This window comes from Trichoderma evansii, assembly GCF_050947405.1.
Source record: "Trichoderma evansii strain SZMC 28006 chromosome Unknown GGI43scaffold_2, whole genome shotgun sequence".
NCBI lineage: Eukaryota > Fungi > Ascomycota > Sordariomycetes > Hypocreales > Hypocreaceae > Trichoderma > Trichoderma evansii.
Genome location: NW_028145204.1, coordinates 309,336 through 323,235, shown reverse-complemented (window position 1 = coordinate 323,235; position 13,900 = coordinate 309,336). Strand labels below are relative to the sequence as shown.

The window sequence follows — 13,900 nt, the reverse complement described above, 5'->3', positions numbered from 1 at the left end:
TTTATCAGTTATGACACTCGTCGCCACCCCGCGATAAAGAGGAAAGAGAAAAAAAAGATTTAGACCCCACGAGTGTGGCTGGTGCTCTTCCTATTCCTACTCTGCAGCACTTCTGCTGTGGCTAGTGCTTGCAATCACATGCCGGGGCTATTCGCTTGGCTGGAGCTGTGGCGCTCGAGTCTGGGGAAGCAGTGCCGCATGCTCTTGCTAGGCCGAGGCCAGTGGACGCAACTCCACTCTCAGGCGCCTCGTCGTTATTTACAGGTACCAGCGTCACCTCTGCTCCGTAATACAGCTTTTGACATTTGATGTCATCACCACCAGGCTCGGAATCCCTGCTGTGATGGTTGAAGCGGACATACCAAACCCACAGCCTGGACCACGCAGAGTATTAATCCAACTACCACAATCACAGAAAGCATAGCGACCGCACGTGCCCGAGCATCTCTCACCCGCCATAACCGAGGCCGTGGCGATTCGAGGCCGACCAATGCGCTGCACCTTCGACTCTAGGTGATAAGCTGGGCACAAGCTCTTCCTGGCCGGCGTCGACGAGAACAAGAACAGCGCTCGACGCTGAATCTCCTCCGCAGCCATGGCCTGGCAGTCGAAATTCGCCCTGTCCAAGGACCGATCCCTTCGCGGTATCATCGCCCACCTCACTGGCCTATACGTCAAGCACCGAACGCGCATCTCGCGTGCCATCTGGATCTCCCTCTTTGTCGCCCTCGCCAATCGCATTCGCCATGCCATCTTGGAGCAAAAAGCTGCCTCTGCGCGCGAGGCGGCTCAGCGGGCTGCTCGCCAAGCGACCGTAACCGCCGGGACCGAAGAAACACCCAGGAAGAAGGTCGCTCTTAACCGTGAGTTCTTCAGGTCCTTGATGCGCCTGACGAAGATTGTGGTACCTGGCTGGCGCAGCAAAGAGGCAAGGATGCTGGCCAGCCACAGCTTCTTCTTGGTCCTGAGGACTTTGATTAGCGTCCGTGTTGCAGAAATGGATGGTGCCATTGTCAAGGCCTTGGTCAAGGGAAACGGCAAGGAATTCTTGAAGCGCATCGTCTGGTGGATGCTGATTGCTGTCCCCGCAACCTTCACAAACTCGATGGTAATGAACTGCCCTTTTACCTACCTTGGAAACCAGAGCTAATTAGAATCTCTCTCTGCAGCTTTCCTATCATCAAGCCGAGCTCTCTCTGCAATACCGGACGAGGTTAACACAGCATATACACGACAAATACTTGTCTAAATTGACCTTCTACGGGATCTCGGCACTCGATGATCGGATAAAGAATCCAGACCAACTGATCGCTGTCGATGTATCAAAATTCTCCAATAGTCTGGCAGAGCTATACAGCAATCTTGCCAAGCCAGCACTCGACATGGTTTGTTATATCTTTTACTTATCTTGCTGATTTAAATGAGGGAGGGCACATGGCTAATATATTTTATCTTGTTAGACTATCTACACTTATACTTTATCCAAGAGCGTTGGAAGCGAGGGTGTCATCTTCATGACATTACTGGTTCAGCTCTCAGCAAATCTGATGCGCGTCTTGACGCCACCCTTTGGCAAGTATGTCGCTGACGAGGCTCGCTTGGAGGGAGAATTCCGCTTCCAGCACTCTCGCTTGATCGATTATAGCGAAGAGATTGCCCTATATGGTGGTCATACCGCAGAAAAAGACACATTAGACAAGGGCTACTTTACTCTTATCAAGCATGTGAATTACATCCTTCGACGACGCTTCTACCATGGCTTCATGGAAGACTTCGTCATCAAATACTTTTGGGGCGCTTTGGGTCTGTTGCTTTGCAGTGTCCCCGTTTTTGTCAAGCTTCCTGGCCAGATTGTTATGAATATGGGAGATAGAACCGAGGCTTTCGTAACGAACCGTCGTATGCTCCTCTCTGCATCTGACGCCTTTGGCAGAATCATGTTCTCTTACAGAGAAATTATGGAACTGGCTGGATATACCTCCAGAGTGGCCACCCTGCTTAACGTCATGGACGACATCCAGATGGGCCACTTCGAGAAGAAGCTTGTCTCTTCTTCCGGGACGGAGGACAATGAGGCTGTTCTCAAGGGCCGCGGTACGGTCCATGAAAGCAAGGACTACATTAAATTTGAGGATGTGTAAGTCAGAATTTCTTTCGCCTTCTTGATCGTAGTAACTGACAGAGCATATAACAGGCCCATCATCTCACCTAACGGCGATGTTCTCGTCAAAGCGCTCTCATTCTCCCTCTCTCATGGCGATCACCTCCTCGTCGTTGGACCCAATGGCTGTGGAAAATCGTCATTGTTCCGCATCCTTGGAGGCCTGTGGCCTGTCTACGGAGGCACTGTTTACAAGCCGCCCTTTACTTCCATCTTCTATCTTCCTCAGCGCCCCTACTTGTCCCGAGGCTCCCTTCGTCAGCAAATTATCTATCCCGACTCTCTACGCCAGATGCGCTCCAAGGGTGTCAACGATTCCGACCTTCTCTCCATCCTAAACACCCTTGGCCTGGAGCATCTCGTCGAACTCTACCCCGAAGGCTGGGATGCCGAAGCTGAGTGGCGCGATGTTCTTTCCGGCGGACTCCAGCAGCGCGTTGCCATGGCGCGCCTGTTCTACCACAAACCGCAGTACGCTATCCTCGACGAGTGCACGAGTAGTGTAACGCTCGAAACCGAAAAGGTCATGTACGAGAATGCCAAGTCTCTCGGCATCACCCTCCTGACTGTCAGCCACCGTCGTAGCTTGTGGAAGTACCACACGCATATCCTGCAATTTGACGGCCAGGGCAACTATGTGTTTACAAAGCTCGATGCTGAGAGGCGTCTGAGGTTGGAGGATGAGAAGGAGGAGCTGGATATGAAGTTGAGGCAGGTGCCCGAGATGGAGAGGAGACTGGAGGAATTGACTTCTCTTTGAGCGTGAGATTTTTTTTTTTATTTTGTTTTGGTTATACCATACATTATGCTATTTGAAGGAGGGATGTTGCTTTATACTATATACGTGAGATGTGTGTATGACTAGAAATTCGTGTAAGCAGACTGTTGGGCCAGTTAGACAATTGAAGCCTGTTTTTTGCTTTATAATGGTTGATGCTGATTAACCTTTGACATCGCCAGAAACAATGCGGCAATCATTATATGTCATCTTTAACTGGTGGGGGTATTCATTTCTACCTGCTGTATCGAAGATTTAACGACCGAAATGAAACTCAACTCCAAGAAAAGTAATCCTACTATGCATAATGCCCTTTGACTCATTCTTCTTCGCCATCACATTCAAGCAATGCCAGATATATATACATTGACAGGCGTCGAGCTCCTCCTTTTTAGACAACTATTTCCCTTCGTCATCTTCGTCATCCTCGTCACTCCCCTTGTCTTCAGTATCATCTAAATCTTTTAGTTGATTCGGGTGAAATTTGCAATCATCTTTATGAATAGTATTATCGTTCTCGAGAATACGCTTATGGTCAGCACCGCATTCATAGCAAAATTGATGTTTGCATTTGGCGCCTATGATGTCAACCAGTCAGTCACCAGCAATTATCCTTGGCAGTAGATGCTATGGGTATTGCTCCAAATATGGTTACAGCCCCAACAAAATTCGAAGCGGCATTTGATACCTGCGGTGATCTTTGATTAGTGATTTTCTTCTTTCAATATTTACATAGTAGATACTGGTTTGTGTAATAGAAAAGAGGGGAGTTTCGATACAGAGGGGGCCGTGTGTTGCAAGTACGCACCCTAAGATTTGAAACAAAGGCAAAGAAAGAGAGTAAAGGGGGGGAAAGGAGAAGATAATCAAGGGACGCCACTTACAAGTCATATGCGAGCTGTATAAAAACAGTTAGCAACATTTCCTTCTTTTCATCATTTTACGCGGGAATAGTAAGGTAGAATCAGTGTACGTACCATCCATCATTCTTTTCAATGGCCCATCCGCATCCAGGGCAAGGTTTTGTCGTCCTCCCGACTGTTTCTCTGCTCATTTCTTCCTCAGCCTTCCTTCTTGCGGCAATCTGTCTCGCCAACTCGATTGCTTTCTGTGTCCTCTCCCTCTCTTGACGATCTCTCCTTTCCCTCATCTCTCTAGTCCTTCTTTCTTCTTCCAAGAGGCCCTGCGCCATAGCTCTGTCTGCTTCAAGCTGCTCCTTTTGCGAAGCTGCCCACGCTTCGTTATCGATTTCAAGCTTGGAACGAAAGTTGTCCGGGTCGGCAAGCAACTGATCGTACTCTTCGCACGTCAAACCCTGGTGCCAAGCGACGTTATGATGAAAGCAGGATCGGTGGCTACAGTGAAGGCAAATCACAATGGGTTGGTCGTGGCCGGTGTCGTGTATCTGGCCAGAGCCACAGCCAGATGTGCACCAAAAGAAGTTTTCAGCTTCAGCCATAGCGGCTCGGAGGGCAAGCGTTTCGTATCTAATCAACTGCATTAGACTACATGTGCTCTATTATAGAAGAGAGATGGAAGTAAAATTAGTATATGTACCTCTTGAATGTCTCTTCATCAGAGTAACGCTGGATGTCTGTATAATCTAGCAACTCTCGACACTCAGGGCATCTAATATCTGTCCAAATCTTGCCTGTCAAATCAGATCGGATAGACCTCTCTAGACACTCAAGGCATGCGTTAGGGGTATGTGTGCAAGACGCCGTTGGAGAAAACCTGGGAAAGAGAATTTCCTCTTTGGTGTCGGCACAAATCAAGCAATCACGATCACCGTCACGCTCTGACGGAACACGTTGATGCGTGACTAGAACAGATGATGTCCCTGGATCGCTCTGGTATCGTTGCCCGAAACTAATAATAGGAGTAACATCAGCAAAGTAGATTTTTAGATTTGAGCTACTTGAAGATAAATGGCTAGAAAGGAAATACGTGTATGTAAACGGAGACAATGTGCAAGAAACAGGGAAGAAATTGGGAGAATATTACATGGTAGCATAGTCGTAAAAAAGAACTCCTTTCTGCTCATCTACAGCACAAAAGGGGTTGGACGTACGAGAAGCCGTCGAAAGGGGCTATAGTTCAGAAAACCTACCTGAAATCATCAGCTTCATCATCTCCACGCCTGCCAGACAGATCTAGGCGGCGTTGATATGCTTCTGTCATGGCAAAATCTTGTTGCTCGAGGAGTTCGACATACGGGTTGCCTGTGGCAGGAGTAGAGGAGCCGCTAGAAGCAGCCATCTTGCCTTGGTTGCGATTCCGTTGGAGAGATCCCTCTGCAACGGCCAAAAGGTCCGTCGGATGCTGTGTTACAACGGCGGCAGGTTGGGGAAACGCAGTGGAATCCTCATCGCTTGCAACAAGATCTGAATTCTTGTCTTCTTCCGGGGTCGCAAAGTCGTCATCAAATAGAGCAAGGTTAACGCGATATCTGAACCCGGTTTGCGCTTCAGCTATTGGAGCTGCCTCGGGTTCAGTGTGTATTGAGGGAGGTTGAGATTGATTCGTTCTTGGCAAAGAGACGCTTGTGCTGGCTTCTTCTTCTTCTTCTTCTTCTTCCTCTACCTCCACTTCCACCTCTTCGTCTTCTTCGCCTTCCTTATCCTCATCATACTCTTCGTGTCCTTCTTCTTCTGCTTCTTCTTCTAGATGCACAACTTCCTCGCCTTCCTCTTCTGCCTCAGGCGTCTGTGCATCTTCAGCTTCTGGATCTGTCTCTTCATCATCTACTAGCCAGATCGAGTCGTCGTCGTCGTCCCCGAAGCCGCTCATGATGGCTGGATTCACCATGCCATAGTGTGAAGAGGCAGGATATACAAACATGTTGCTCCTCATTGCTGATGTTTCCACGAATGGGACATATTTCTTTGGGGTATAGGAATCCATTCTGGGCTCTTCAGCAATTTCAACTTCTTGCGCGGGCGTTTCAGTCGGAAACTCTTCGAGCGCTACAGCTGGGATATCAACAATGGTCGAATTGACTGCTGGTGTAATTATTGCTGGTATATCAACTGCGGGCGTATGAACAGCAGTAGTGTGGGAAGCAGATGGGTCAGTGACAGTGACAACAATATCAACAACAGTGTTATTGCTTTCTTGCTTCACCCCCGACAGCCGTTCTTCAAAGTGCCTCTGCTCCTCTTCCACCACAGCTGTAGTATGAGATGTAGTATTGATCGTCACCTCCGACTCTTCTTCCGTAGCAATCGACGGTGGATATGAATCGTCTCGAATCGGCCAGCTAATGCTGGGAACTGACGCCACTGAGGAAACGGAGCTCTTGTCCTTTCGTTTGCGAAAAACAGATCCCGTCTTTTTCCTGAGGGAGCGAAACATGCTCATGTCGAAAGGTGTGAGTGTGCGAGTGTATGTGTAATTCCGGTTTACCCCCTTGGGCCGGCTTATATGGCGGACATATGCAGGGGACTGAAAGAGTGTGGCTGCTGGGCGCTTATACCAGCGATAGCACGCAAGATCGATATAGAGGTTTTGAGCAGAAGATGCAAAAATGTGTTGGTAGATATGGCTAAGAGAAGGTTGAACAGGCTCAAAAATAGAAGAAAGGAAAGAAGAAAAGAAGAAGCACATGCATAACTCTAACTTGCAGCGAAGGAGGAAAGGACGGAAGGGATGAGAGACAGGCTGCGGCGGAACTCCTCGCAGCCGCTTTCAGGTGCCTCAGTGGGCAAACCAGCTGAGGCTGGGAGGCGCCTCGCGATACACAGCGGAGACGGGTAAGCTTCAGCGCTTTGGTCTAGCTGCCTGCCATAGCGCTTCAGCAGGGCCGCCAGCGGTGCCAGCAGTGCATTTAGCCGTGCGTGCACAACCAGCAGAACAAACATTGAACTTGCCGAGCTGCGTCAAAGCGGCCTAGTGCGTGCCGCCATCAGTGGCCATTGACTTGGATAAGCTTCAGTGTGCCTTGCTATATACAGGGGGGTTGGTGCAATGGAGTGTGCCTAAGAGCCAACTCTAGAACTTCTTCGTCGAACTAGACACACCCTCCCCAGCCATCGGCAAAGGCATCGCAGGGCTGTCGCGAATCATATGATTTGTGCTGTGGATGCGAGCCGTATTCGACGTGGCAGGCCGAATACGGCCCAGCTGTGAACACAATGGTCAAGATGCGTGCGTAAGAGCTTCAAGAAACGGGAATAATAAGCGGCGATATCACCCAATTAATCTATCCAAATCGTATCAATACGTAACTCTACAGCCGTCCTATTGATAGATGCCAAATGCATGATTGCTAATAGGCGTGAAGAGATGCAGCAAAATCAAAAAGGAAGAGGACAAAGACAAAGACGGAGTGAGAAGAGACCCTGCAAACGCCAAACAAATACAGCCCCCCATACATGTACGATATGTGGTTTCACAGCATCCATGATAATGATTTATTCTGTTCCAAACCTCGCATAACCATGCCACGTTAGCACACCTCCTCCAGCGTAAACACATGTATCGCATCCCATCAGCTTAGCCAACCCTCTCCTTTCTTCCGTGCCTTTGAGAGGCAGAGCATATGGACCAGCGACTCGTCACCCTCCTCGGTGAATTTATCCCTCTTTTCATCAGGCCCCCAGGCCACTAACACCTGCTGTTTGCGAACAATCGACGGTGCCTTAATGGCATCGCGCTGGCCGATCTGACGGATGTATAGAGCAGGGACCACGGTACACACGTTGAGTAGATTGTTGTAAAGATCTGTCTTAGTTGGCCGAGGATCCAGCTTGTTCATGTTGAAGGCCTTTCTGTTATGCAGGATGTTTCTGCAATCAAGATTCTCGACACACTCGTAAAACTCTGGCGATGGGGCAATGCGGGTGCCTCCGTTCCATGAAATGTAGGGCTGGATATCGAGGTAGAAGTGGTGTGTGGCTACCTGAAGCTTTTCGTAGAGCGCCATGGCGGGCTTGATACAACGTTCCTCCGTGTTTTGGCAAAACCATTGGTGCCTGTCCTTTTTGCAAAAGATGCGAAGCACATCTGCCAGGCCTATAGTCAAGTCTCTACTGCGCCGAGCGCGAACTGTCCTGAACTGTGGAGCGCTCATCAAAGCATTATAACTCTCGGCGGTCCATGTGCGAACAGCAAACAAGTCTAGTTTGAATCATGTCGTTAGATTAGTCTCGTCATGAGTCGTTGGGGATTAGAAGGTATATTACCTCTCTTGGGCTCAACGGCGGTCTGCATCTGTGTCTCGATAAAGCTCACCATATCGGTATAATTTGCCGCAGAGCCGTAGAGGACCTTTTGGAAGATGTGGTCGTTGAGAAATCGCATAATAATCGCGACGATTATATCTTCATCGGTCTCTGGGAACATGCAACCGTGGATTAAGTCTGGATATTTGTGCACAGTCTTCTTAAACTTGGCAGCCTCTCCAGCATTCTTCCGCGTGTGGGTGGCGAGAGCCTCAACGCCAGCCTCATAGTCATCCAGCCAAACGCCCATGAATTTCTGAACCCAGTCTTGAACTGACTCAACTAGATCGTCATATTGCTGGATTATAAATATATATACGTTAGCAATCCAAGAAGTAGCATCCCTACTCAAGACACCGAAGACTTACCCGTCCTACTTCCTCTGGGGTGAGGTCCTTACGATACGGCTGCAGACTGAAGATGTGTGACTGCGCATCATTGAGCTCTTCTCTCAAAAGATTGTTCTCTTCCTTGAGCCTCTTCATTTCTTTGCCAAGAGACTCTGTGTCCTTAGCAATTTCCTCCATATCAGAGTTGAGCAGATGTTTCAAGTCGTCAATTTGCTGCCTAGCCTTGGTCGCTTCTCTCTCAGCGCTCTCCTTTTCGATAGTGAGCCTAGTGATGGCATCTTGGAGCTGTCTGAGCTGCGCTTGTTCTCTGATCTCGTCTCGCGCTCCATCGCTATCAGAAAGGCGTCGCCGAGGCATAAAATCCTCGCTCTCCATGCCAGAGAATCCCTCAGTCGCTGCGTACATTGAGCTAGTCATTTCAGCCAGTTCAAAGTCGTCGTCGTCAGATGCAACTGCCACGTTCAAGTTGTATCTCCTCGCAGGAACAAGCTCTGGAGAAATGGACACCTCAGTGACTTCATCTTTTGCAAAATCGGCGATATCCACTTCGACAGGTGCCTCTTCGTGCTGCTCTCCGTCCAGCATAGCCTGGTCGTCATTCACATCCGCCTCTTTCTTTTGCTCTTGAACCTTTACCTCGGGCTCAGCTTTATCACTAGGCTTGGTCGATTTCCTCTCCTTGCGCAGCACTGCATGGCCGTTAGGTTGCCGGGCTCGCATGTCATCGAGGGGGATTGTTCCTTGTCCTTTGTCGGGAGACATGGTGTAATGTACGGTAAAAGAGGGCATGTAAAAGCACTACCACCTAATAACCCAACTAGGAACGCAAAGAGCGTGAGAGGGAGTAAGAAGACGTCCAAACTGGCCGCAAAGAGATGTACGGTTTTCATACAAATATGAAATTATCCTACAGCTCAAGATTCGATGCCAGATCTGCTCTGCTAGCCTGAACCAGAGCCTGTGATCGTGGCGCTGGCAGCGTCAATATCCACTCGCTGAATGGCACGGCTCACAACCTGGGGCTGAAGCGAGGCAGTCCTTTCCATGGCGGGCACATCTGGCTCGCCATTACTACAAGCAGGGCATTGACATGGCACAGCATAGCATGGATACAAAAGATTGTCAATTCCACGCCCCCTCCCTCACGACGATGATGCCAGGGTCTGCAACTAGTGGATTCAGCCTCAGTAGCTTGCCGTGGGAGAAAGAGGGGAGCCTGTTCACGGCCCGTTTCGGAGGCTTCTGGCTTTGGCTTTGGCTTTGAATTTGAATTTGGCTTTGGAGGTACATGTACTGTTCCTGCAAGTAGCTCCTATCTGGAGTCAAGCCACCGGCAGATAGGAAAATCTCGTGTTTGTCAAGCAGGCACATATAGCAGTATAATAGATATTTGGGGAATGCAGAGGCAAGCTGCGCATCTCGCCGGAAGACGGCAAGCTCTAGTGGGGGTTTGAAGAGGTATGCTTATTTCTAGTGGCCAAGCTGGAGGAGGTATCTGTGGCTATAGCGGAAGGCGACAGGTTTGGGCAGCAAATTCGTTTACACTCAGTTATGCTATAGGTTGTTAAATGCCTCTACGTAGACTCGTACAGTGACAGCTCAGCATCTTCCGATTGAATGTACTTGGCACGTCGTATCCGAAACCTGCTTGAGCTTCTTCACAGCCTACAAATAGGCGCTGCTTCGGCGCTGCTGAACCACTCCAGTTTTGCCCCGTTTCAATGCTACTTGCTTTCTTCCAATTCGCAAAAGCTACTAGTACCTAGTAGCCCTATTATTCGTATCAGTGTAACTTTCCAGGCGCTTATTCACATTGTTATCATTTGAGGGTATTCAACTCGTCTTTCAGCCCCCATTCAACTCAATCATCAGTGCCGTCGGTGACCGATAGCGGTATTGACCTGTCAGGCCACTCTGCGGAGTATTTATAGAGCTGGAGCTCAAAGCTCAAGCTCGAATCCACTAAATCCCTCCACCGCAGCCACTGACAGCACCATTCAAGGCACCCTGCAGCGCTTCATCCAGTGAACGGCCTCACTGAACGGCGCTATCTCGCTGGCTAACGGCCACTATCTGCAGCCCCTCGTTTTCCTTCTAGAAGCACCCCCCTCCCTCCCCGCTTCAACACTACAACTCGAATCCTCCTTGCTTCAGGACAAGGCAGACTCTCGCCTCACTTTGTCTGATTCGCGCCATGCCATCACGTTTCTGGGCGCCACGCAGAGCCAGAGGCTGGTTGCGAGCCAGTGCCGCTACAGCTTCTGCGGCGTGACGAGACTTTGTCAGGCATCAGCCCCGCCCAGCTGAAAGTCTGTCTGCTAACGCATCAACCAGGACTCTTGTTTGCTTGCTCTCTCAAGGGTCGGACAAGAGGGCCATGAAGCGTTACGTCTTAGCAGTCCTTGACGCGGCCTGCCAGCTCCGGCCTAACTTTGACCATCACCTCACAGTGACTGTCCGCAGCTGCGCCCCATTGAAGAAGCCTTGAGCTTGGGTTTTCTAGATCTTCACTTATATGTTATATGCTTTCTTCCTTCGTGACCCAAAGCTGCGTCTTTTTTCTAGCTCTCTAATCCTTCAATCGGTAACTGGCTCTGCCTGACTATCAGTTGGCATTCGGCAAAATATAGTTATAGTGGCCCAGCAGGCCAGCTTATCGTTTGATCCAAACACTCTCTTTGTCCCTCTCAGTGAATTTTTCCTGCGTCTGCTCTTCCATCCTATACGCTACTATTATCGCGTTCAATATGGAGTTCGATAAGCTTTCTATCACTGATCGCAAGATCATTGTGGGTATCGATTTTGGCACCACATATTCTGGTGTCGCTTGGGCAGAGACGCAGCGGCCAGATAGACGGACGGCCATCACCACATGGCCCATCAACAAGACAACACGTGAGGGCGAATCCTCGGACAAAGTACCTACCAAGCTTCGTTACGCCCCAGATGGTACTCAATGGGGTTTTTCTATCCCCATCACAGCTCCTCAGGATGAAGTTATCGAGTGGTTCAAGCTGTAAGTTATCATTCTCATACTATACCTGATCAGGCCCAACTACATGGAATAAACTAACTAATTCTACTAATAGCGACCTGGACCCGTCTCTGAAAAACATTGGTCAGGCTGTTGCCAATGATGGTGCTCGCGGAGGCAGAGATGCTGAGAAGCTTGTCGCTGACTATCTGAATGCCCTCACCGAGCATCTCCTCTACACTCTGCGCGAGAAGCTCGGTGAGAGCGTCGTCAAGAGCACTCCGCTAGAGTTTGTTGTCACCGTACCAGCCATCTGGAGCGACCTCGCCAAGGACAAAACCAAAAAGGCATGTCAACAGGCCGTCCAAAATCTCCCTTTGGCAGCCGGCTCGTCCAAGACCAATATCCATCTCGTTTCCGAACCCGAAGCTGCCGCCATCTACGCCCTCCATGGACTAGATCCTCATGGCCTCAAGGTTGGCGAGACTGTGGTTGTTGTTGACGCGGGTGGTGGCACAGTTGATCTCATCTCTTACACTATTACTGGCCTACGGCCCATTCTTCAGGTCCAGGAGGCTGCTCCTGGCTCTGGCGCTCTTTGCGGCTCGACTTTCCTCAACATGCGTTTTGCCAAATTTCTCAAGGCCAAGCTAGGCAAGGAAGATGGTTTCGACGACGAAATTCTCGCAGAGGCCATGGAGGTCTTCGAAAAGAAGGTCAAGCGTCAATTTACCCTTGCCGCTCCTCCAGATGAAACGTACACCATCCCCGTTGGTGGCCTGGCCAACAACAAGGCCCTCGGAATCAACCGCGGACGATATGCGCTCAAGGCCTCTGACCTGAACACGATATTTGAGCCTGTCGTCCTGGAAGTCATCAAGCTAGTCAAGGATCAGATCACTGTTAGCAACGTGCCTATCCGTGCTGTGCTTTTGGTTGGCGGCTTTGGCGCCTCCAATTATCTCAAAGAGCGTCTGAGAAACGCCGTGGACAAATCCATCCAGATCATGCAGCCTCCGAATGCCTGGCAAGCTGTCGTACAGGGTGCCGTGATGAAGGGTCTTGCTAACAGTGCGCCCGAGTCTCTCACTTTGGTCAAAGTGCAGAACCGCAAGGCGAGAAAGCACTATGGCACAGAGTGGCGCACCAAGTTCGACGACAGAATCCATGCTCATATAGCTGACAAGAAGAGCTGGAGCGGCATGGAGGGCTATTACAAGGTAAACGCCATGGAGTGGTTCATCCGCAAGGTACGTTATCCTGTCTTTTCTCAGCTACCCATTCTTCCTCTCGCTGCTACTCCCATGTATGCCACCAGCTAACACTATAAATCAGGGCGATGCCGTTTCCGAGAACGAGCCCTACATCACATCCTTTGTCTGGACAGGTCTCGTGGCACACGGCCGCATCCGCAAGATGCGTATGACCATCTACTGCGACCAAACTTCCGAGGAAGCCCCCATCGACAGAAACGCAAATGTTCAAGTCTTGGCACATGTCGAGGCCGATGTGAGCCACATCCCTGAGCATTTGCTCAATCGTCGACAGGGTAAAGATGGGCAGATGTACTACGACCTCAGCTGCAAAATCGAGGCGGTATATCTCTCTGCCTCGACTACATACACGCTCTTATACAACAGTATGTGATTGTCCTTACTTCCGCAACTATTTTTTATACTGCTGAATAGCCAGCTAACTCTGAGATATAGATCAACGATACGATACAGTTACTTGCGAATATGTCTAAGCTACTTAGCTAGATAGAGCAGTTCCTTTTTCTATGATATCATGTGTGTTTATTTGTTTTCAAGGGAGGGGAGTAAAGGATCTTTCGGGATATTTAGCGAGACAGTCTGTACATAGAATGGTCCCCAATTAGGCTGGACAAGACGAGATTATCATCATAAACGCTCAACAGATATCAAATTTTAGTTCCTAGTTCAAGGATAAAATTATATTCAATACACGCGATGTGTCTACACTCTCGCGGGGGAAAAAAAAAATTGTATATGCTCCTCACTCCCTCCTATTTCTTTTTCGTCCACTTGATACAAACACAGAGAGAGCAAAGACTGAGCTATTGACACCAATAACATACAGAAAAACAGAGATATCATCAAAATTAAAAAAGAAAGCTAGTAACACAGGAAGACCACATAGAGAAATAGGCAAAGCCGCGAACAATAATGTAGCCAAGCTCGCCGAAAATACAATGCCGAGAGATATATGAAACAACCACAAAAAAAAAGTTAAGGAAAGACGTGGTGGCGGCGGGCCAATTCGCAGAGCGGCCAAAAGTGGTGGTATCCAGAACACCAAGGCCATATACAGTAGGAAACCAAAAGGCGGGAAACTTTTCTGAAAACAAAGCAGTAGTATAAAAGAGAGAGATATGTATATATAGCCAGATGGCGG

General features: G+C 49.3%; 4 protein-coding genes across 4 annotated transcripts; 2 read left to right on the top strand and 2 right to left on the bottom strand.

Moving 5' to 3' along the window:
* Positions 1 to 256: 256 nt before the first annotated feature.
* Positions 257 to 3,085, top strand: GGI43DRAFT_392537 (ATP-binding cassette long-chain fatty acid transporter PXA2). Its single transcript, XM_083204573.1, has 4 exons — positions 257 to 1,108; positions 1,170 to 1,385; positions 1,461 to 2,137; positions 2,195 to 3,085. The coding sequence occupies exons 1-4, from the start codon at positions 596 to 598 to the stop codon at positions 2,919 to 2,921; spliced, it is 2,133 nt and encodes a 710-aa protein (XP_083064653.1). The 5' UTR covers positions 257 to 595; the 3' UTR covers positions 2,922 to 3,085.
* A 58-nt stretch (positions 3,086 to 3,143) lies between these two features.
* GGI43DRAFT_392531 (E3 ubiquitin-protein ligase) lies at positions 3,144 to 6,970 on the bottom strand. Its single transcript, XM_083204572.1, has 5 exons — positions 5,050 to 6,970; positions 4,497 to 4,808; positions 3,917 to 4,426; positions 3,824 to 3,837; positions 3,144 to 3,517 (listed from the first exon to the last, which is right to left on the bottom strand). Exons 1-5 carry the CDS (start codon positions 6,543 to 6,545, stop codon positions 3,339 to 3,341), a joined length of 2,511 nt encoding a protein of 836 aa, XP_083064652.1. The 5' UTR covers positions 6,546 to 6,970; the 3' UTR covers positions 3,144 to 3,338.
* Positions 6,971 to 7,306: 336 nt separating this feature from the next.
* Positions 7,307 to 9,466, bottom strand: GGI43DRAFT_139222 (uncharacterized protein). The gene is made up of 3 exons (XM_083199276.1): positions 8,530 to 9,466; positions 8,123 to 8,459; positions 7,307 to 8,057 (listed from the first exon to the last, which is right to left on the bottom strand). Exons 1-3 carry the CDS (start codon positions 9,298 to 9,300, stop codon positions 7,429 to 7,431), a joined length of 1,737 nt encoding a protein of 578 aa, XP_083064651.1. The 5' UTR covers positions 9,301 to 9,466; the 3' UTR covers positions 7,307 to 7,428.
* Positions 9,467 to 10,570: 1,104 nt separating this feature from the next.
* Positions 10,571 to 13,420, top strand: GGI43DRAFT_139151 (Hsp70 family protein). The gene is made up of 4 exons (XM_083199275.1): positions 10,571 to 11,527; positions 11,601 to 12,735; positions 12,821 to 13,124; positions 13,195 to 13,420. Exons 1-4 carry the CDS (start codon positions 11,259 to 11,261, stop codon positions 13,230 to 13,232), a joined length of 1,746 nt encoding a protein of 581 aa, XP_083064650.1. The 5' UTR covers positions 10,571 to 11,258; the 3' UTR covers positions 13,233 to 13,420.
* Positions 13,421 to 13,900: the final 480 nt, after the last annotated feature.